The sequence below is a fragment of the Sander vitreus genome, chromosome 23 (genome assembly GCF_031162955.1).
Source record: "Sander vitreus isolate 19-12246 chromosome 23, sanVit1, whole genome shotgun sequence".
NCBI classification, from domain to species: Eukaryota; Metazoa; Chordata; class Actinopteri; order Perciformes; family Percidae; genus Sander; species Sander vitreus.
Genome location: NC_135877.1, coordinates 16115641 through 16137962, shown reverse-complemented (window position 1 = coordinate 16137962; position 22322 = coordinate 16115641). Strand labels below are relative to the sequence as shown.

Below are 22322 nucleotides of genomic sequence, written 5' to 3'. Positions count from 1 at the left end.
TTCCCATATATCTGACATTAAAATGTTGAAGCAGAATAACAAACAATAGGCTTGTGTTGTGACAGGTCAGGGTTATATTTGAATATAAGAACTGTCTTTTATTTGCAACATAATCTATAACAGTACAGTATAATTGGGATCGGTCTAAATAAATTCTCATTTACTAAAAGCTTACTATTTAAATATTGTTGTAATTATTGCAATTTGGATTTGTCCATTATTTGATTTGATTATTACATTAATAACTTTTTTGTGCTGTTCGGAGGGGGTGAGTGAGAGCTATTTCATAACATCCTTGGCTTATCATTATGATGATCAAAGTAAACGGTCAGTGAACTGATATGTGATCATCACTTTAAAATGCAGTAGCTCCATTCAATGGATAAAAATAGTTCATAGAAAGCATTCTGGTCACAGAAATGGTCCGTTTGAAGAATCAATGTCTCTTTTCTGTTGACGAAACTGCCTAAACGTGTTCTTACCAAATCTCTACGTCAGTTGTGAATTAACGCATCTGAATCAGCGAGATAGCCCCTCTGTTTTAACATCAACATCAAACCCCTCCTCCTCCTCCATGTCACCTTCACCCCATAATCCCTCTCTGGTGTGTCAGCCACTAAAATGTCAGGTGGATGATTACATGGTGGTGTACATGGCTGAGCCTGTAGCAAGTGTAGAGAGGTGGAGGTGGGGCAACTATTCCCTTCTTGAATTACTTTTGGAGTGTCCACATCAGGTGGCAGATTGACACTGCTGACCTCAGTGGTGCTGTACTCATTGGATGCAGGTGTTGAAACACCATCTGCTGGAATTCTGCATTTCTCTGTCACTCTGTCCAAACATCTGCTGGAGGATGCAGCACCATCGGAAAATGTCTCCACATTCCTTTTTCTGATTGAGGTCGGCTGTTTCTTTGGTGTGTCTGAGTACTGTGCACTTGAAACTGTCCTTTTGATTTGGTGTGATCCCTGTGGTTCATTTCCCACGTCACACACAACAGTAGACTCGGTCGATTTCTTTGTGTGTGTATTCTTTGGTTGATGAGATTGGTCTCTTGACCTTGTCTGAAACGATAATGCAGGGAATTTGCACACACTTCTTTTCCTGGACAGCTGACTGCAACTGTCAAGGATGCTTGTGGCAGAATGACATTTTCTCCTCCCTCGTCTCACTGGAGGTGCAGCTGCAACCGAACGGTCAAATTGGGGTCTTACCTAAAAGAGTACAGTAAACAGACAGCTTAAAAAACCTGGAGTCACTTAGGATACTTATTATTCTGTGAGATAACTGCACAACAATTTACCCAAGAAGTAAGAGCTGAGCTGTTCTGTGCTTGTGTCTCTGTGAAAAACTCTTTGGGATTGAGTGCTGCTCGGACTTCAGGCACATTTTGGAGTCTGGCTCCACACAAAGGCTGCTCCAGGAACAGCAGGGGAGGCTTCTCTGTTTTTATGGTTTTACGGGGCATTAAAAGAAATCATTCCTGAATACCTGTTGGAATGAAAACATCACTATATCAATGTAATTGTCTGATTTAAATAGCATACTGTGCCAGATGTAGATTCATGTTTACGGTTCAGATGTCAACAGCCAGCTGTATACATTTGAACGTTTTCATTCGTAGCTACAAGCACGACGTTGTACTTACCTAAATGTGATACTTCGCGCCAGACATAGCCAGTATTGCAAACAATTAATACATGTATAAAACGTTAGCTATTTCACTGTCGTTGTCCACTATGAACTTCTTTTGTTTTGCGTCATCTTGTCTCATTATTTCCCATGATTATTTCCCGGTTTCCTCCACCATCGTCTCTGATTGGGTGCCATCGTGGTCTTTTGTCTAGGAGCTATTGGTGCACTTTTATACCACGTGATCAAAGTGACGGAAGTGGCACCCACAGCGCCAAAATTCAAAAACGTTTCTGAATCGACCAGACAGCATGTAAATAACACTAAATGAAAAAATATCTAAATATCATGGATCCTTTGATTTAACATCGAATATGAACCAAGTGTTTCAACTACTAGTAGGAGTCCAGCCAAGCGGAATTGCCTGAAACATCACAGTAATATGAAGGTATGGCTTTATCTAGCTTTGCTTTCGTTACAATGGTGTAGTCCGCTAACGTTAGCTGTTAACCTACGTAATGACTAGCCACTTAGATAATTTAGCTTCTAAACATATGACGTTCGCGGAGAGAAATATGTAATGTTAAAGCCAAGTGCAATAGCTAATCTGTATTTTCAGGTTTATTGTGGCAAAACAGATGTTTCCTCCAAAATCTTTATTTCGTAGCCTTTTGCATGTCATTCGTGTGAGTCAAATGGATGTCACATTGAACTCCGTTTAAACAATAAGGCATTGTAATGTTTTCATTACTTTTCTTCAAATGTACATCGGTATTTAAATGAATTGTAATGTTGAATCAATAATTACAATCTCAAGTCTTTAATTCGGCATACTTCACAAAAACAGTGCAGCATTTATTTTAATAAAAGAAGTCAGATGTGAATCCATACAAACGTTGGATGTTTGCCAGGGAATCAGCGGTAACGTTAACGTTAAACAAAACACGTCGTCACTGTAGACGGGTAACGACTGTTGTTCTAGAAGGCATGAGTCGCCAGGAAACCTAACCAACTGACCTGAAAATAGGCTGCTAACCTGAGCAGTTGCACAGCTAAAAACGGACACAGGAACAAGGTGACGCTGAATTTCATCTTGAGGTCCACTATTAACATATAACCCGTCCCACCAGAGTGCAGTATGGTTCTGACTGGTATTTGACATCAGTTGATTTCTTCGTGTCAATCAAAATCGATCGGCGTACAGGGGAACGGTTTGAATCCATAACGTTAACTGTTAACTAGCTAGCTAACGTTTGTAACTTAGCATTGCCTTCATACCCTCTGCCAGGCAAACGTTCATCTACAGGTAGTTCTAGTTAGCATGGTGTGTTGCAGAGATAAAAGTTGAATATGTTTTCCTAATATTTGGGAGGCTTTAAAACAATCTAACGTTATGTAGATCCAAATGTTTGTATTTTCTATGTGTTATTTTTGGACAGAACACCATTAAACACCAAGGAGCATTTCAATGATTTGATGACCATGAGACGGAGCCCAAGGAGACCCCTGATCCTCAGAAGAAGAAAGTTGCCATTTCAGCAAAATGATCCGCCAGCAGCTGAATCACAAAGCCAAGCCGATGCATCAGGCTTCAAAGAACCTTCAAAATCCGCTGCCAGTCAGTGCTTCCCTGATGGTATCCGCATTATGGACCACCCTTCCATGTCTGATACCCAGGTGGTTGTCATCCCCAAAACAGCAGACCTTCAAAGTGTTATCGGGGCCCTCACTGCCAAAGGCAAAGAGTGTGGTGCCCAGGGACCAAACAAGTTTATCCTTCTGAGTGAGAATAGCAGCCATGACGATGAATCTTTTTGTCAGCCTGCTGCTGAAGGCGATGGCGTCTCCACAGTTGTTCAACCAGTGAAAGCTGAAACTGTGCACAGCTCCCCGGATGCTAAACCTCTCACTGGAATTAAAGCATGTATGTAAATAAGGTGTTTTTCTAAGATATTTCAAGTACAGTTGTTGAGTTTTACTGGGGTTTTTTTCACCTCTTTAATAGCACTGACTCGGTTAGCTATCTTTAATCCTTCATTTATTAAAGCAATAATGTTTTTTCCTTTTTCTTTATCAGTGAATAAGGAGCTGGAGTGTGGCCCTCTAGATGACAGCCTCACCAATATTCAGTGGCTGGGCAGAATGAACACATGTGCCTTTGAATCGGACAGTGCCAAGCAGATGGTCAACAAAGAGAACCAAAACTCAAATTCGCAGACTTTTCAGGTCAGCTGCTCTTGTTACCTCAGTGTGATCGTTACTGTTGATGTGAAAACTTCAATGAATGCTTGGTGCAGCGGATGCTGATCTCAGGCATGTCTTAGCATGTCCCCAAAACACCATCCTTAACTGATCTGTAAATCACAATGAATTGACATTTTATTGAGACAATTATCTCTGTAGTATTGGGATTACAGAAAACGGTTGTGCTGCTAGACCGTGAGATAAAGCAAGGAGGCAAAACATTACCGTGCAGGATTGTAGTTACTAGGGTTGGGTATCGTTTGGGTTTTTTCCAATACCAGGGCTAAAGCGATACTTTTAAAACGGTGCCGGTACCTGAACCAATACTTTTACAAATTAAATTATTTATTAATAATGTAATAACAATAACTTATTTCACCAGTAAATTGCTGTTAAACGACTAAAACAACCACCAGATGGGAAAAGGGTATTTTACAATAGCTTTGAATGCACCACAAGGCTTAGGCTGCCAGTTTCAAGTGAACAACTGTGTTGTTCTTCCCAACAATGGCAGCTGCAGACTGCTACACATCCCGCTGTTGGAATCCTCTACAGTGAAATACACTCACACTTTACACCGTTTAGCTTTCAGCATTTTAACCATGTTTAATTCATTGCTAGCTAGCGGTAGGCTAACGTTACCTGCTGCTAAGTGTAGAGTTATCTAGCGTGACATGCAGCGATGCTTCTGTTGCCTCTAACGTCGGTTTCGGAGCATAAGAGGGCAGCACAGACATTTCAGTGGCACCGTACTACGTGTTACTATTCGGTCCTGTAGATACCGATCGTTTAGGCACCGGAGCTACATTAGCACCGGATTTTGGTACCCAACCCTAGTAGTTACTGTGACTAATGAGGTTATTGTAACAGCTTAGTTGAAGTTGTTAGTCGAGTGACAGTTTAATTATTAAATTTTTTGCATGGGCCAGAGTTATTTTATTTGCATCAGCATGATGCCTTAAGTGTAACTCTCAATATTGCTCACCTTTTGTCAGAAATGGTGCTGTTCATTGGGGCAGATTCGTGACAATTTTTACATTCATAATCTTGACTGATGTCAGATTTAAGATTTTTTCATGCATCAATATTAGGGCTGGGTATCATTAAAAAATATTTGATACCAATACCGTGACTTCAGTACCTAAACGATACCTTTTTCGATACCAGTTTTATAAAACAAAAAGAAAGCATGCTGCGTGCTTATTGGCTCACTGACGCTGATGAGATTTACTCCTTAGGTATTGAATGACGATACATTTGTCGATCCTTTAGAGTAAATTTGGTCGGTGCCTAAAAAGTATTGAATTCGGTACCCAGTCCTAATCAATATTTAGTAGAAATTTCTATTGTCCGCGTTAATCTAACACAATCTGTCTTTAATACATGTATATAAGCCTCTTTCTTTTTCTTCATTTCTTTTACAGGCACAAAATACACAAATCGATGCAGAGGCTGTGCAACAACCCATGTCAGAGAGGCCACCATACTCCTACATGGCCATGATCCAGTTTGCTATCAACAGTCGGAAGAGCAGGAGGATGACGCTGAAAGAGATTTACATGTGGATCGAGGACCACTTCCCTTACTTCAAAGAAGTGGCTAAACCAGGATGGAAGGTACTTAACTGAAAAATAAATGTATAATTTGTGGGTGCATATAGCAGAGCAGATTCAAGTCTTTGAGTGTCACCTACTGAAACGCGCATTAAGGATTTCTTTTTGTTGCTCATTTATAATTGCAGAATTCCATCCGCCATAACCTCTCTCTACACGACATGTTCATTCGTGAGACGTCACCGGATGGTAAAATTTCTTTCTGGACTATCCGGCCTGAGGCCAACCGATGCCTCACTCTTGATCAGGTGTACAAGGTGAGTACAACTGACTGATTTCTTATCGCTGTCACCCTTTTCACATTCTTCCACCTCTAAAATGAAGGAAACCCTGAAACTCATTGACTTTGTCTTATTGTTCATTATTTTGTATGTTTGATGAGCATAATCATCCATGGTGTCTGGGGATTGTTTTGTTTAGTTTAGTTTTTTTTCCCCAATCTTCATGTTTTTCTTCCCTCATTCCACATCTTTCTCTACAGCCTGGTTGTGACCCAATGACTGCTCCTGTTCCGGTGCCAATGCTTTTATTTTCCCACCAAGTAAGATGGCTTTATCCTTTCAATTCCTCTAGGGACAGTCCTCATCCATGCAGTCAGGCAGAAGAAGGCAGAAAAGTGACAGAAAATCAGACGTCCACTTTCCCTTGCCTTTTTTTGTCAGCAGACTTTGACCCAAAAGAGTGCAGCTGCAGATGGAGGTCTAAGGTCTAGATAAATCTTTTTTTGTTGCAGGAGATGATTTGAGCAGCAGGGAGGCGGAAGTAACACTGATAGACTAGTCTGCTTTGAGACCACTGTATCCATCATTCCTCCATTAAGAGTAGGGAGGGAGTAAGAGTATTAACAGTTTTAAGTGGTCTGACTTTGACTTCTGTCTGTTCTAGCTTGCTAAAAACAAGGGAGAGAACCCAGATTGTCACTGAAGTGTAGTCAGGAAGGAGAGAGCACAGTAAGGCAGTATGTTTTCACTGAAAAAAAGTGATGTAATGTAATTTCATTTTTCACAGCAACAAAAGAGGATGCTTCCTGATGCAAGAAAAACTCCAACTAGCTCTGGTGAGTTATTAAAGATGGAAGGACTTTGAGTTTAATATGAAGAAATAAAAAAAATAAAAAATAGGTCATTAAGATGCTCTGCTCTGAGTTGTTGTCTTTTCTACATACAGAAAGGAGGATGAAGCCACTCCTCCCTCGAACCGAATCATACTTGGTTCCAATCCAGCTCCCCGTCACCTCCTCTGTCTACCTGCCGTCCTCATCGGCCCAGTTTGCCCCTTCTTGCTCGCAGCAGAAACGGAACACTTCGCGTGGAGCCAAGAGAGTGCGGATAGCTCCTAAGGTAAAAGGCTCTGTCGTCGTGCTTTGCCCATTTATGGCCAAATACAAACACATTTTTAGATTATTTTTTCCCCCGCCCCCCAGTATCAATAGTCATATGGGATCAGCTGTGCGGGAGAAATATTGGTTAGTTCTGACTAGATTTTTATGTGGGGATGCGTGTATGAAGGACACAGTTACTGGTAGAATTGTAAAGTGCATGGTCGTATGTCCGACAGGTGACACAAGGTGACGCCCCAGCTGCGGTAATGTATCCTCAGAAGAACAAAGACCTCAAAGTAAAGGTGAAGGAGGAGCAGGTATGTGTCCCAATTAAATGCGAGACTCCGAAAGCCCCTCCGAAGAGACAAGCCAGCAGCTCTCGGCGCAAACAGCACCTGGTTCACTCTGTGCACGAGGAGCCCGTCCTCCTCTGCCCTGATAATACTTTCTTTGACTCTGGCGTAGCCTCCGACGCTTCGACCTTCCAGGACATGCGAGACACTGAGCTGGACGAGCACCAGCAGGAGCAGCACAGCACCAGCACGGATCGGGACTTCTCCTTCAAGACCCCCATCAAAAGTAACAGCCACCTGAGCTCCTCCACGCCCAGCAAGCCTCCTCATGTTTTACCCGAGCCCTGGAAAGTGACTCCTGTGGGCAAAGGGAGTCAAGAGGTTCTGGACTTCAGCCCCATTCGCACACCAGGTGGTCCTGCGGTCACACCGCGACATGACTACACCACCTTCAGCTTCAACAACACTCCCTTTAAAGACTGGCCTCTGTTCAGCTCCCCTAGGGAGCTGCTCACATCCGCTCCCCCCAGAGTACCGGGACCGACAGACTCTCCCAGAAGCAGCTGCTCCAGAGAGCTGCTTCAGGCAGGGGGCGCTGCAACACCCGCTAACCGCTCGATCACAGAGGGCCTCGTCCTGGATACGATGAACGACAGCCTCAGCAAGATACTAGTGGACATTAGCTTCTCTGGTCTGGACGATGAGGACCTGGGTATGGCCAATATCAGCTGGTCCGAGTTCATCCCTCAATTTAAGTAACCTGAGGGCCAAAACATGTCATTTGTTTATCAAAACACTATCGGATATAATGGGGGAAAGTAAAGTATTAAAAAAATAAATAAATAAATAAAAATGTAAGGTACACTTTACTTTTAGTTACTAGGTTAAATAAGTAGGCTGCTCACTTGTCGTCCCTCACATCAGATGTTCCTCTCCACCTCTGGCTTTTTCATTGGTTCCGTCACTGCTTTTTTTTGCTCTTATTTCTCTCTGTAAAACTCTTTTCCGGTCCTGTTTTTTTTTTAATCATTTATTTAGTTGTATCCGTCTGTACTCTTGAACGATTCGCTCAAGTAGAGAATATGTCTGTAGACGTGTACGTACATATACACTTATGTATGTTGATTTGCACATTTTAATATATAATTTTGCTTTTGCATATGTAAATGGAAAGAAAATATATTGCCTGATAAGCCAGTGAGATGCATCCATGCCGTCTGGTTAAGGCGGCCTCCTGGAATCGACTTTTACATTGTGAGATTGTTAGCAATAAACAATGGCAGAGTAATACAAATAGCACTAACCGCAATAGGATTGTCTCTGTACATTAATCGTAGCACTGTCTTCACCACTTGACTTTATAAATTCTACCTGTTCTATGCATGCCATCAGTAGGCACTTTGTAGCTGCAGAGAGGGACATTTTGCATGCAGTGACTCCTCATAACACCATATTTTAAAGTAGTCTTTGGGAGCAAAATACTGAATATTTTGGATCTACCTAACACAGGTTGTATTAGTTTTCAGTAAAGATGCAAATGTAGTTTTCTGTAAGCAGAAATGGAACATAGGGGAAAAGGGGTTTGGGTACAAACCATTTTTTGCAGCACCTTCTTTGGAGGGCAGAATGGGAGATTTTTAGTTACATTCGGATATCCCGTTTTGAAAATGCCACAAAATAATGTATGGCTTTCATAATACCCTCAGGTTTGTTAGCATGTGTATTTATTAAGAGATTTTGCATTGCAGTGAGTTGATCTGTTTACAGTTAGCGCTGAATGGCATGCAAAGAGTGAGATGTTGTGGTTTCTAACAAACAGTTTTCAAAGCATGTGCCTTGTTCTGTTTTCTGAAGTTGGTGTTTCTATGACTGTACAATAAATCAGCTGGCGTTGGCGCCTCAGGCAGCACGAAGGGCTTTTATTCATTGTTTTTTCAATCATAAGTATTCTTTGATTAGCTTTCTTACAAGGTTACAAGGTTTCTACAACTTAACACAAATTACAGTACAGCGATGTTGAAACCCCTGTATGGTGTTGAAAAACTACAAGTAAGGTTGCCTATTTATATTTGAATGAAAGTTTAAACTAGGGCTGCACGATATGGGGAAAATATGCGATAACGCTGTTGAATATCGCCGTAACGATATTACTTGTGATAAACCGTGTACTCCGTTTTGCATTTCTGCTGCTTTCAATATTCTGCTAAAATAGAACAACTTGCTTGTTGAATTTAAAACAAAAGGAAACCATTTCCAACATTTTTTATTGAACCAATTGAACATTGAATTGAATATAAAAAGCACCACTTAAAAAAGAATGATATACATTTTAATTTGCAGATTACTATGGCAAGCCATTTTAACATAAAATCTAGATTTTATTTCAAAACGGTTTGCCATAGTTTTCTGCTGATATTTTCTTACAACTAACACAAAAAATCTCTTGAGTGTCTATTGTGATATGTTGCAGCCTTTTGCGATGTGTATATTACGCAAGTTGATATCGCGATGATAAAAAAACGATATTATGCAACTATAGTTTAAACCATTTATAGATTGTGATTCAAGAATGACTATTGGTCTCAAAGACATAAAAAAAAAAATGAAGACTATCTTGAGCAGAGCTTTAGATGTTCATTAAGAATGACAATGACAGACAAAAGCATTTCTTGTTCCAGTGGCAATGGCAAAAGGTGTGACCTAAGTGCCTTAAATGCAGTCTAAGAGAAGTCAGATACCCCACCCATTTCCAGCATAGTTGTAATAGTTTCTCAAAACAGCATCTTAAATTTATTTTAGTATTAAAATGGACCAATATAAAACACAGGTTTAAACGATTAACAAAAAATACTCTAGGACTTGTTAAGGTGGTATAAAGGAAGTCTCAGTAGAAATCGGGTCTTTGGGGTCTTCAGTATGTCTGCACTTCTTGTTGAGTCACTTCTAAAAGGATCTGCAGATGCATGCTGCAGTAGTCTGGGAATATTGAAGAGAGTCAGAATTATGAAAGAGTTTAGATGGCTTTTCATTCTTGCCTAAGTAAGGATAACATGTCTAGAGTGGGGTTTAGTAAGCTAAGTGGGCCGGTTTGTAGTAAAAAATGTAAACAATTATAAGCAGGACCATTTCTTGTGTGAAAAGACGATTTCCTCTTCTGTTACTAACATTACACACAAACCATAAGAAAAGTTTAACTATGTTCCAAAATGACCAGGCACCTTCTGCTCTATTTAACATACTCGATATTGATCTTTTCCCAGCAAAATGGATATATAGAGTTATAATTTTGGTATGACTTACTGAAGATGCGTCTCCATCTATGGGGCAAGCGAAAGCGGTAGACAGTCACATAATAAACTGGGACCCCGGTCAGTGTGAGAGCACAGCTTCGCCCTGTGTTCCAGGGGTCCGAGTAAAGAGACAGACCCACGATGAAGAAGCAAACCACCGTGAAGGTGACTGCGATGACCAGGGGCACCTTTGGGTCATCAAAAAAAAACAACAGTGCATGGTCAGTTTAGCCTAGGGTAAAATGAAGAATGCTGTACAGTTGGACACACTAACCTTGAAAGGTCTCGGGTGGAGAGGGAAGCGATATCGATGGATGAGCATCCCCAAAGTTGCCAAGGCGATGAAGAACCAGCGAGCAAAGGAGGCAAAATTGATGAGCTGGTAGAGCTCTCCAGTGATTAACATCACCACCACCAAGGGGTACTGGAGACAATACAGCTATAATGACTTATCCAAACTCAGTCTGCTTCTGTTGTCACTGTTATATAGTGTAATGTAATGTTTTACTAATATTATACTGCCAATAAACACAAGTTGCTGGTTTAAAGTGTGTGGAAAGTACTTAACCAGTAACAGCACAGCAGGCAAAGGTGTGTGTCTGCGGATGTGAATCATGGAAAAGATTGGAGGCCAGTGGCCCTCCCTGGCTCCCACAAACAGCATCCTGCAACATAAACATTAAGAGTTCCAATCAGGCTGTTAGCAGTCATTCTTGGCTGCTTTTAAAGCACACACATAAATGACAATAATAACCTTTCTGTGCCCAGATTACCTGGGTGACCCAAAGAAGCCACCATTAAGTGCTCCAAGGCAGGATAGGGCCACAAGAAAGGGAATCACAGAAGCCATACCCTCGAAAGCACGGTTCGCAAACGTCTGCAGAGACACAGGATTAGAACATTTAAACATACAGTGCATATTTCTTCATGATTTTCCTTTTAAATGCAATAAAGCACTGACCACAGCCACAGCATCAGACAGCAGGAGCTCAGCGGGAGTCATCATAGTGTAGTAGGCCACATTAACAAGAACATAACAGACTGTCACTGTCACCATGGAGCAGATTATTGCCAGTGGGATGTTTCTGACAAAAGAGGATACACACAGAGAATTTTAAAGGCAACAAGGCTTTTAAAAATAGATTAAGTGTAGAGCTAATGTCAGATGTAAAATACCTATTTGGGTTTATGACCTCTTCTGTGACAAAGTTCAGATAAAACCTAAATGAAAAAGGTTCACACAAGCATTTAAAAAAATATATATTATTACTGTTTAATATACTGTCAAAGAGACAGTGAAAAGGTTCCATGTATTTTAAAAAAGAAGACAATGAGTTTTGAATAAAAGCCAATGTGCATACTATAAGAAATGCTTGCTTACCATCCACCATAGGCATATAGGCCATTATAAAAAGCCAGTGGCAATCTATCCAATGTTAATGAGTCAACCTCAAAACCATTCTGAAAATTCTCAGTTTTTCCTGGAAAAATACAGAGAGAGAGAGTAACTGAGCATTATCATCAAATGATGATCATTTGACACGACCTAACAGCTGGAAAGCCATCTGTATCCTCAGGAGAAACAATTACATCCTCCCACCTTTGGCCAGTGCGATGACACCAGGGACGATGATAAGGACCAGAGCAAACATCTTAACGAATGTCAAGGTGATCTGAGTGCGAGAGGCCCAAGTCACACTCCAGCAGTTGACTGCCACAACAAACGCTACGGAGACACAAATACAAATAGCTGGTAAAGGAAAACTTATGAATCTATACTTTACACAACAGGGACATATAGGGTAATGGTATTGTGGATAGATGGAGGAGGTATAAAACAACTCACTCAATCCCAGGATGCTGACAAGTTTGATTAGCACTGTGGGAGCAGCACAGGGAGCAAAGAACGGCTCCACCACATAGCGGCCAAAAGCCAGGGACACATAGGAGGCCACAGCTGGCCTGGACAGATAAAATATATGCTTGTTATGTGGTGTGATGATTAAGTCAGGACAAACACAGAACTAGGGGTGTCACGATTCAATTTGACTTTCGATGTTTTAAGGTCACAATTTGACTAAATCTTTGATTAAAGCATTTTTTTTCCAACAGGGACGGCTATGCCCAAATAAGATAGCAGAAGGGTACTTTGCAATGAGTTTTTCAGTTTTTTTAGTGGCGCAAATGAATGCACCATTAGTTTAACGACATGTACCTGAAGGCACCATGATTGTTGTAGGAGCCCACATGCTTTACCTTCTTTGTTTGTTTACATAACTCACTAAGGGGAAGGCAAAATGTTTCCACATGGAGACTTCAGGGAAGCAGGAGAATTTTCTGGGTTTTATGAGTTTTCTCCGTTATCTCCGACTCCGGTAGTGGTCATGGTGTCTGGAAAAGTCAAGCTACAGGCTACCGGTAAGCTAGCGTTAGCCTATGTATTTAGCTGCATGCTACCAGCCCATAAGCTGTTTTTTTTTCTGCGAACATGCGCAAGTAGGCAGGGGCGGAGATCGAAAGAAATACTGGCCGAATCGCCGATCCTGCTGCTGGTTCCGATAGTCGAAATCAAAAGCTCATTTCGATCAATTTTCAGTTTAAATCAAAATGGTGACACCCCTTGAAGGAACTAATCTAAACAAACCTGATGAATAAGAACTCAACCCAGAGTCGTAAAAAGGCCGGCAGTGGCCCCAGCGTCTCCAATAGGTAAGTGTAGTGGCCCCCTGATTTTGTAAAACTGGTGCCCAGTTCAGCATAGCACAGGGCCCCTAATGGAACAGAGAGCAGACTAAGGGCACGTTCAAGCTCAAAACGATGTACACCGTTTTGCTACATGTTTCCGCAGAACAGTTTGCAAATATGTGCAATGGCTTTGAGAAATGTTTTCTCTCGTTTAGGTTTCCTAAAATATTCAATTCCATGTCTGTACCAACCACATATGCCTACAGTAAGTTAATACATTACAATAATACCGTAAAATTCAGTTCAAGTAACACAGAAATTAACAATTACATGTTTACTGTAGACAAATCATTCCATCAGGCATCTTACCAAATAAGGAGAGCACCCCACACAGCGCCCACACCAGCAGAGAGAGCCCCACGCTGCCACTATTTATCAGGACTCCCTTGGGTGCGATGAAGATCCCACTGCCCACCACTGTACCGATGATGAAGCACGCAGCCGGCAGCAAGCCAATCTCTCGCCGAAGGTGCACCACCTCCTCTTCCGTCTTCTCCTTCTTGTCATCCTCTTTCATTATTTGCGTCCCGTCCATTTCACTGTGGCCGTAGATCCCAATTTGACACCTCAAACTGACCACACTTAGTTTCCCTTAAACTGCTCATTAAAAGTTTGCACCTGTATTGTATATGAGTCCTGCAAACTTAAGTTCTTACCTTTTTTCTGTCTCCGAATCCTTTCCACTTTTTCCCTGATGCTTTCCCCAAAATAGCATTCAACAGTCCTCTTTGTGCTTCCTGTTAATCGTTCTGGACGCACATTTGCAGCACTTTAGTGAATGTGCATGAAGCTGTGGTAGGAAGAGGCCAACACTGGCCTCACATGGCCCCCTCTCCCCCTAACTTGTCCTGCATGGCTTTCTCCCCTTATTGGCTCTTACCCCACCCGCCCAGTCTGAGCAGGGAACAAAGCCAGCACTCTTCCCAGCCTCAGCAAGTAGTAACCATGTTTAAAGGCTCGACACATTCCTTCATTGTAATGTTATGTGTGTATGTGCTCTTATGTGTGTACAGCTTGATGGATGTCTTTTCGGGCTTTGGGGGAAAAGGGTCAGGGTGATGTAGAGGCAGCTGCACAGACTGCAGGAGGGCTGCGTTCATAACAACAGACATTTTTTATCTTGTCCCATCCAAAGCTCTGTTTTACAATATGTAAGTGGTTTGATGTTGAATTCCTTTATTTTGGCCTGACCACAAACACAAACGAGCACAACAAATGTTTGAGACTTAGCCTACTTGTTCTCTAAACTTGGAGGCCTTAAATCTGTTTAAAATTGGCAAGTTTTCACAAACAAATGCTCCTTTTCTGGTCTATTTATAAGCATAATTTTTCCCTGCACAGATATTACATATGGAACAATGGCGACAACATTAGATAAACACATTATTGTTCTTGCAACATTGATTTCTCCATGGAATGTATCTTGTTAGCAGCTCCTCGATTCTAATGATGCAATGGCACACTCTGAACTTCTGAACAAGTATGGTATTACTACACCAAAGAAATATGCTTTAGTTTTTTTATGCAATCCCTTCCGGTGCCCTAATGCTTCTCAGAGGCTATTATCTGAATTTACTGTGCTACCACTGGATCTTGTTCTTACCGGTGTTGGTCGGACATGTTTCTCTTGTTTAAATATTATTATTAATAACCGTGATATTGGTTTCCTAATGGAATAACTTCAGACACCAGATTTGGTGCTTACCTTCTGAATATCTGATTTCAAATGGGGTTTAGGACGTGACTTTTTATAATGGTTTATTGTTTTTATCCCTCCAAGATATTTCTACAAAGATATATAAAAAGGAAATTTATGTGGCTTTTTGTCAAATGGTTTCCGATGATATCTTTTTTTTGGTCATGTCCCCACATTTTTTTACTCTACAAAACATATCAACCTACTACATCATCAATTTGATCTTATTACTCGTAAAAGATCTAAACTTTCCAATCATAAACCATCATTTTTCTAAAAAGAAGAAAGCGATTTACACCCTGAATCTATGTATCCTATAGCATTTTTATGAACTGATTTATGATTTCTGTCTACGTCCACTGGCATTTTCTGTTTTTTTGTTTTTTATAGTTTTCATATTACCATGTTTTTGTTAATAAATTAATTTACAAAAAAGAAGAAAAAAAATGAAAAGACAGTCTCACAGAAATGTAAGGAAGTCACAAGTGATTTATATTTTTTATTATTTTACATGTTTCCGTAAATCACACAGAGATGCGATGTTAAATGGTGATTAAACACATCTTCGCCTATTTACAAAACACGGACTAGACTAATCAAAAGGATAGAAGAAGAATGTAACAAGGATACAGCAGGTGGCGATAATGCTCTGTCTGATTGTAAGTCGCCATTAAAAAGAAGAAGTTAGTTTTGTTAGTCTTTGCATTTAACTGTCTATGGTTTTTGCTGCTTGTTGTCAGACCGTTCTTTCTTTCTTAGCATACTCTGGTTTGTGGCTGGATTAGAATGGCAAGTTTAGTCTTGAGAGGAGGAGGGAGAAAGGATAGCAGAAATAGTCAGTCGACAAATAGTCTGAAGAAGGGCGAGGAAAATAAGGATTTTGACGGATAGTTCACTCTCAAATTTAAAGTGGGGAGCGACAGTGAAAGAAGAAAAAGAAAGAGTCAACCAAAACAAGACTGAAGCAGGCATGGACTCAGGGCAGGCACATAACGTTATACAGGAATATCAATGGAGAGGATAGGTTCTAGGTAGGTTAGTGCTCCTTTTTTAGCTGACGTCATCAACGGTTCAGAGCACGCAAAAACCAAGACGGAGATAATCAAATTCATGGTTTAGGCAGCAGCTAAGTTCCTAAACATGCAAGATTTATCAAGGGAAAAAATACATGCTGGCCTTAGCCACGGAGAAGGGACCTCAGAGACAACTTCTCAATGTTGTTACTTCAATGAAATGCGTAGTGTGATAGCAAATATAGAGTTCAAAGAATACATTGAGAAATCAGACAGGAAATATGGCTCAAATCCAACTATTCAAGGATACACTATACGCAAAGATAGAAGCAATGGAAATAGAGGAGGATGTGCAATATTTACTAAAGAAGGTATACTATAAGCGATAAGATGCAATACAAGAATTATTATTATACAAGGTTATAGTTAATATTGGAACAGTGGAGAGGTAATACTATATGGTGTGGGGATTTAAGTGCACAAACAGTATGGGGTGAACAAGAATATTTTAATAGATACATCTTAGAGGAGATAATAGATGAAAATGAATTATGTTTAAATGATTGATCAGGCACAAGGGTGAATTTGGGTAAGGGTACTGAGTCAGCAATAGATCTTACTTTGGTGTCACAGCTGAGTAGTGATAGTTGAGGAATATTTAAAGGAAGCACTAAAGGTCGTGGTCATTATCTAATTATCATAGGTATTGGAGTAGAAAGGGGGATGGAAATTTGGGGAAGAAATTGGAACAAGTATAGAATATTAACTGAAGGAAAATTAAAGGAGGTTAGTATAAACCAGATAATTGATGCTCTCAATGCAGAAATAGGCATTGTTTTTCTAGGAGAAGCAAAAGAGTCAATACTAAAAAGAGGTGGTAGCCTAATAATAGAAAGAAGATAGTTCCTTGGTGGACACAAGAATGCACTAATGCAATTAAAAGTCAAAATAAGGCATTCAAAGTCTTGAAAAAAAAAAAAACACAAGCAGAATCAAATTGAATATGAATGAAAACAGGCAGTAAAGAGAGTAAAAAATAATGTTTGTAAAAAGGTTTTTAGGCTCGAAAGGTCTATTGGTGTTGCTTTATTTGCAGATGACGGAGTTGTGTGGAAAACGGGAGAAGGAACATAGAATATTCTTTCTTTATACTTTTTAAAAAAGTACTAAATATAAGACGTTTGAGGGGTAGAGAGTGGGGAGCAAGTAGGTACAGTGGGGCTTAACATTATATCCCCTATCCCTATTTCATTAACTGCATCTCCTATTGTCCAGCCAAAGCTCTTGATCTGTCGTAGTTCCTTCTCGTGGAAAGGTTGGACCATCTTCTGAGTAGGGTGATTCTCTTTATGCCTTTTGAAGTTTGCCCAGTATGTTAACGCAATCTGATTGTTTCCGAGTTCCAATGGCATTTCATTCATTTCTACTTGTAAGGCTGATACTGGGGTTGTTTTGATAGCCCACAATGGAGTCTAACGGCCTGATATTGAATTGTACCCAACTTCTGTAGTAATGTTCTTGATGCAGACTGGTAAATTGTGTACTCATAATCCAGAACTGCCCTGATTAGATTTCAGTTTTTCAAGAGATCCTACTTCCCACTGTACCACTCTAGCTCCACATAGTGGACAGAGGAAGTGTTACAAAATGTAACTTTCCCTCCAGCACCATCATGAGGTAGAACTTTTTATTTGTACAATATTTGGTTTATGTCTTACATGCAAAACATCAGCCTCAAGCTATACCTTGTGTTCAGTGTATTGTGTCAGTTAAACTTGTGTGTGTTGTACTTATGTGTTGTGCTGTTTTTTCAAGGAGCTCTATTGGAGACGCCTTTTGGTATCTCATCCTGCATGCCAGGTGATGTATTTCCGTCATTTCTCTCCAGAGAGCACATAAAACCCAGTGAGATAATTAAAAGACTAAAGAGTAATTATAAACATCATAAACATAACCTCATTTCCTCTACAGACGTCCCGCTGTCTGTGGTAAACATCCCTCTGTCTTCACCCTGCTTGCTGTTGTATTCTTCACATACTGGAGGACAAGGTCTGTATAATCTCTAAAAGTACTTGAAATCGATATATGAGCTAACCCTGGCCAGTCACACCTCATTTTTGGGATTTAGTTTAAATCCAGGAAACAAAGGCTATGTTGAGCTACCTTCTGCAGCCCGGGGAGGGGGGGAGGGGGGGTGCTGCGTAGGGCTGTACATACAGTGTGAGACTAGATTTCATTCTGCTCACCCTTCCTCTTTCCCCAGCCAATCTATCTGGGTTTTCCCAGTCCCTGTAATCCTGTCACTATCGTGCTTGTCCTTATAAAACAGATCCATATGAATGTGGTTAATTAACTGAGAGGCTTTAATGAGCTATGATTGGGGGAGGGTTGATGAGCAGGAATCACCAGAATAAAACTGGCTGCATCATTTAACAGGGGACCAACAAAGAGCAGTTACAGTGCCGTCTAAATGGGGGAGTTCAGTGGTTTGAAAAAATAAATAAAAGATTTTAGCATTGCATATGTTTCTAAATGTATTTTAAATCAATAGTGACTGTAGTGGCGATTTGTCCTTAGATTGAACAAAAACAAACTCAAAACTCAAAATCAAACAGCCACTGAGGCACCGAAGGAATGAATCTTACGCAGAGATAAAAAAAACAAAAAAAAAAAACGTTCATTGTCCAGGCAAAGATGGAATTTTGTGAGGTTGATTTTCCCAATTTTTTGGAAAACAAACATTTTAACAAAGGCGTCTCTAGGCTCTGTCTAGTGAATAAACCATCAGCCCTTCCTGGTGTCTAACTGCTACATTCCTGCTCACCCATGTATGTAGACTTCACCTGCTGGCTCAGGCTGCATGGTACTTTCAAAACAAAAGCACTAACAGATACTTAAGTAACCCAAGTAAAGATACTAATGACATCATCAAACTTATGTGGCTGTGTAATTCAAACAAAACAGAAACAAAATAAATAAATATTTACCTATTTAAATATAACAAAACAATGAATAACTCCAACAGTGACAAAGAGAAAACATTGCTAGCTGAGACAATCCACAATACAGTAACTAGGATTAGCATGATGTGAATCACAATAGTGATGATGGTGAATGGTGATGATCATAATTTAAATTGACTTTTAAATAGACGTCATACATAACAATCTTTTATATTTACATACACCTTCGGTGCTATAAACACTTTAGTCATGTCCGTCGTCACTGACATTGTTGGGCTACTAACTTGTAATTCTATCTGGCACTATATCATAAGAGTTTAACATTGGGGAGGTTTTTACATTTTAAAAAGACATCCCCAGTTCATTTATTGGATTATAGTAAAACTAAAAGGGATGTCTCCTCCAGACCGAGAGAGGGTGTGCATGAGTGGATTTCAGATCCGTCCCACTGCAATAACCTCCCTCTTTGACCAGAGCGAGGTGTAGCAGCGAGCATCCAGATGTCTGGATGTGACTATCACCGGAGGCAATTTTTTAGAGCTGGTGACCACGCAGGTGGAAAGAACGCCCGAAATAAACGATAAATACAGTTGAGACCGGGGGGCTGTGGATGCAGATAACGGCACGACGCGACACCCATCAGTGTGATTTACAGTCCAGTCGGCGTTGGTGGTGTTGATGGCTGATTAATAACCAGTCGTAAAGAAGTGGGGGGGGGGGATTGTGTGTTGCAGGAGGACAGGAGTGAAGGAATTGATAGAGGAAGGAAGAGAGAGGAGGAGTGTGTTGAAGAGAGAGAGAGAGGGGAGTAGATAAAGCAAGAGCCGGGATCATGAGCTCTGCACTGCCTTACGACTCGCTGTCTGCTCGGCCGAGTCCCAGCAGACAAGTTTTGGACTGGGAACGCCAGCAGCTGGCTGTGCGAAGACTTTCCTCTCCACAGGGTCTCGACCTGCTCTCTCCACCTCCTCTTCCTAGTCGACCCTCTGCAATCCCTGGCTACCTGCTGCCACCCTACCAAGAGCAGGAAGAGCAGCTCCACCAGCAGCAGCAGCGACTATCCTTGTCCGTGGGTTCAGAGGCCTCCCTGGCACCCCCTGCACCACCACCTGTGGGCGCTGCCCCACCCTGCTGCCGCCCAGTTGGAATCATGCACCTCCTGCGCCTGGGTCTCCTGGCCTTCAGCTGCCTCTTCTGGGCAGCTGGTTTGGCCATTTTAAGCCTGGGTGTTTGGGCACAGATTTCACTGGCAGACTACATGTTGCTGTCTGCCAATCGCTACCCCAACGCCCCGCTCATCCTTTTGTCCACAGGTGCAGCCATCACCGCCTGGGGCTTCCTGGGTTGTCTAGGGGTGGCTGCAAATCTCCCTTGCGTGCTTAGGGCTTACGGGTTTTTTCAACTTGCTGCACTAATAGCCGGTTTGGCAGCTGGACTCTCGGGTCTCTTCTATCGCGAAGACATTGCCGGAGGATTTCGCAGCGGTTTACAGCGAGCGGTGGCAGGCTACACGGAGGATGAGGGCCGTGCCGATGCATTAGATAGCCTGCAGAGGTCCCTGGAGTGTTGTGGAGCCGATGGTTGGCGTGACTGGCTCACTTCGGACTGGGCTATCCAGCATATGACCTTCCTGCCCAACGAGAACGGCACTTCTGTGTCCCTGCCGGACAGCTGCTGCGTGAGGCGCAAGGGCTGCAAGAATCGACCTCTTCTGTCGGATGATGTTGAAGGAGTAGCTGCTGCAGGAATCCATCCACATGGCTGCTTCCGCAAAGTCTTTAGTTTGGTCAACGACAACGTATTCCACATTGCCGCCACAGTGTTAGGATTGGCCTTCACTCAAATCGGAGGCATCGCCCTGGCTTGTCTGCTGGCCAAGAAACTGGCACCAAGACAACATCGACGTGTGGTGGCACATTAATGGTCAAGTTAAAAAATGAGGCAACCCACGCCAAGGAATTACCAATTAGTAGATAATTAGGATTGGGAATGAACTATGCCCTTAAAGAGTAATAGAGTTCTGGGGGGGGGGTATTTTGAGCGTCCAGGTTTCCGGGAATACAAAGTCTTGTTCATTTTCTGCACAGACAATGTCAGGTGCATTTGGAGGGCTCCATGGCTTGGATGGGCATTAAAAACTTTCCCCACACAAAATCAGCAACTGCTTTATGAAATACATGGTTCTTTGACAAAACCATCAAAGGTACAAGCCTGAGGTACACAAAAACAAAAAAAGGGGAAATCAACTGCAAGTCCTGTTGAGCATTTTGTTAAGAAACAAGGAATTACAGATCTTTTTGCAAGCATCGCTAACAGCAAGCTGAAGCTAAAGCTGACATTTTGTAGAAATCTGATTCTGCAGTTAAAATCAAATTACTTTCAGTTTCGGGTTCAATTTGGATGAATTGGGTGACTACGGCAAGGTGAAGAAAGCACAATTTCTCAGAAACTACTCCTTAAATAATTAAAACTGAGGATCATAACATAAACCTATAGTATTGTTAAATTATCTAAAATACTCCTTTGTTTCTATATTAAGGAACATTAAAGATAAGAACATTTGGGAATTTAGTGGTAAAAAGAAAATACTTCAGGAACCAGCATCTCTTCACACTTTGCAACTCTTTGTATGACTCCGTCTTCTGCACAATAAAAAATACTTCTTTGATTCAGTGTGGAAGGGACAAATGGGTAGGATGAGGGGTGTGTCCATTTGATACCTGCAAAGGAGAAGTCTGACATCACAAATTAGGGTGGGACCATAAATCTCCAAAACTAGATGGCAGTACAAGGAGACTTTGCTCTCTGATTTTGTTTCAGAAATATTAAAATGTTGGCATGGATTAATATGCTTCATTATATAAAATGTAAAAACAATTATTTCGGGTTAAACTACTCTCATTTTGGTTGATTTAGCACACCTCAACGCTGAATGCACAGGAATGTTCACCAGCAGTTTTCCACTTCAGATGATTTAGTCTAGCTGTGTTCAACAGATGTTCGTATCTGCATCATTTAGTTTTCCAATCACAAAGACTACACTGTGCTCGAATGGTGCTTTTGAAAAAAGCTTAATAATCTATTGCTGTCTGTGGTATTTTGTGCTGTTTATAGTCGTCATTCCACTGTGTTGAGGTGCTTTGGTAACTTTGACTGCTTAAAAAGTTTCTTCCAAATGTCTTTGTGTTGCTAAAGTTTGTATATTCGGTAGCACAGAATCATTTTAAATCATTGAATAATTGTAAATGGCATTTTTTACTACATTGGCATGACCCAGATGTTGTGTATCCCACTACTAGCATGACACTTGCTTTTCTTCAACATCAAACTAATGTTGACTTAAAAAAAAAAATAGCTCAACATGTTAGGAAATATCTTTATTCACTTTCTTGCATAGAGTAAGATGACTGATACCACTCTGAAAAATATAAAGCTAATGCTAGCAGCCGCTTAGCTTAGCCTAGCATAAAAACTGGAGCAACAGCTAGCCTAGCTAGTTAATTTTTGTTTAA

General features: G+C 41.1%; 4 protein-coding genes across 5 annotated transcripts; 2 read left to right on the top strand and 2 right to left on the bottom strand.

Annotated features, from left to right (window-relative positions):
* Window positions 1–51: 51 nt before the first annotated feature.
* On the bottom strand, window positions 52–1827 carry rhno1 (RAD9-HUS1-RAD1 interacting nuclear orphan 1). Its single transcript, XM_078242522.1, has 3 exons — window positions 1649–1827; window positions 1304–1491; window positions 52–1214 (listed from the first exon to the last, which is right to left on the bottom strand). Exons 2-3 carry the CDS (start codon window positions 1466–1468, stop codon window positions 495–497), a joined length of 885 nt encoding a protein of 294 aa, XP_078098648.1. The 5' UTR covers window positions 1469–1491; window positions 1649–1827; the 3' UTR covers window positions 52–494.
* Window positions 1828–1903: 76 nt separating this feature from the next.
* On the top strand, window positions 1904–8083 carry foxm1 (forkhead box M1). The gene is made up of 9 exons (XM_078242519.1): window positions 1904–2080; window positions 3072–3556; window positions 3710–3858; window positions 5301–5492; window positions 5618–5746; window positions 5971–6030; window positions 6498–6546; window positions 6657–6829; window positions 7047–8083. The coding sequence occupies exons 2-9, from the start codon at window positions 3109–3111 to the stop codon at window positions 7860–7862; spliced, it is 2016 nt and encodes a 671-aa protein (XP_078098645.1). The 5' UTR covers window positions 1904–2080; window positions 3072–3108; the 3' UTR covers window positions 7863–8083.
* Window positions 8084–9350: 1267 nt separating this feature from the next.
* On the bottom strand, window positions 9351–13963 carry LOC144512004 (cystine/glutamate transporter). 2 transcript variants are annotated; one of them, XM_078242520.1, is made up of 13 exons: window positions 13795–13963; window positions 13448–13710; window positions 13038–13164; window positions 12240–12355; window positions 11994–12119; window positions 11775–11874; window positions 11570–11614; window positions 11355–11478; window positions 11167–11270; window positions 10962–11058; window positions 10668–10817; window positions 10404–10581; window positions 9351–10079 (listed from the first exon to the last, which is right to left on the bottom strand). In XM_078242520.1, the coding sequence occupies exons 1-13, from the start codon at window positions 13851–13853 to the stop codon at window positions 10015–10017; spliced, it is 1554 nt and encodes a 517-aa protein (XP_078098646.1). In that variant the 5' UTR covers window positions 13854–13963; the 3' UTR covers window positions 9351–10014. The 2 variants fall into 2 exon arrangements, with proteins under 2 accessions (XP_078098646.1, XP_078098647.1); XM_078242521.1 differs by having other exon boundaries at window positions 13448–13677.
* A 5679-nt stretch (window positions 13964–19642) lies between these two features.
* Window positions 19643–20731, top strand: LOC144537616 (tetraspanin-7-like). Its single transcript, XM_078281354.1, has one exon. The coding sequence runs from the start codon at window positions 19643–19645 to the stop codon at window positions 20729–20731; it is 1089 nt and encodes a 362-aa protein (XP_078137480.1).
* The last annotated feature ends 1591 nt before the right edge of the window (window positions 20732–22322 follow it).

What these genes read in the sequence shown, in the direction of transcription:
- LOC144512004 (XM_078242520.1), bottom strand. Translation starts at nt 13,853, where the DNA reads ATGCTATTTTGGGGAAAGCATCAGGGAAAAAGTGGAAAGGATTCGGAG. An exon ending in TGTCAGCATCCTGGGATTGA is followed by an intron (nt 12,120 to 12,239) that starts GTGAGTTGTTTT and finishes GTGTCTCCGTAG; the next exon opens with CGTTTGTTGTGGCAGTCAAC. An exon ending in TGTCTGATGCTGTGGCTGTG is followed by an intron (nt 11,271 to 11,354) that starts GTCAGTGCTTTA and finishes GTGTCTCTGCAG; the next exon opens with ACGTTTGCGAACCGTGCTTT.
- foxm1 (XM_078242519.1), top strand. Translation starts at nt 3,109, where the DNA reads ATGACCATGAGACGGAGCCCAAGGAGACCCCTGATCCTCAGAAGAAGA. An exon ending in TGGCTAAACCAGGATGGAAG is followed by an intron (nt 5,493 to 5,617) that starts GTACTTAACTGA and finishes TTATAATTGCAG; the next exon opens with AATTCCATCCGCCATAACCT. An exon ending in TGCTTTTATTTTCCCACCAA is followed by an intron (nt 6,031 to 6,497) that starts GTAAGATGGCTT and finishes CATTTTTCACAG; the next exon opens with CAACAAAAGAGGATGCTTCC.
- LOC144537616 (XM_078281354.1), top strand. Translation starts at nt 19,643, where the DNA reads ATGAGCTCTGCACTGCCTTACGACTCGCTGTCTGCTCGGCCGAGTCCC.
- rhno1 (XM_078242522.1), bottom strand. Translation starts at nt 1,468, where the DNA reads ATGCCCCGTAAAACCATAAAAACAGAGAAGCCTCCCCTGCTGTTCCTG. An exon ending in GCTCAGCTCTTACTTCTTGG is followed by an intron (nt 1,215 to 1,303) that starts GTAAATTGTTGT and finishes GTACTCTTTTAG; the next exon opens with GTAAGACCCCAATTTGACCG.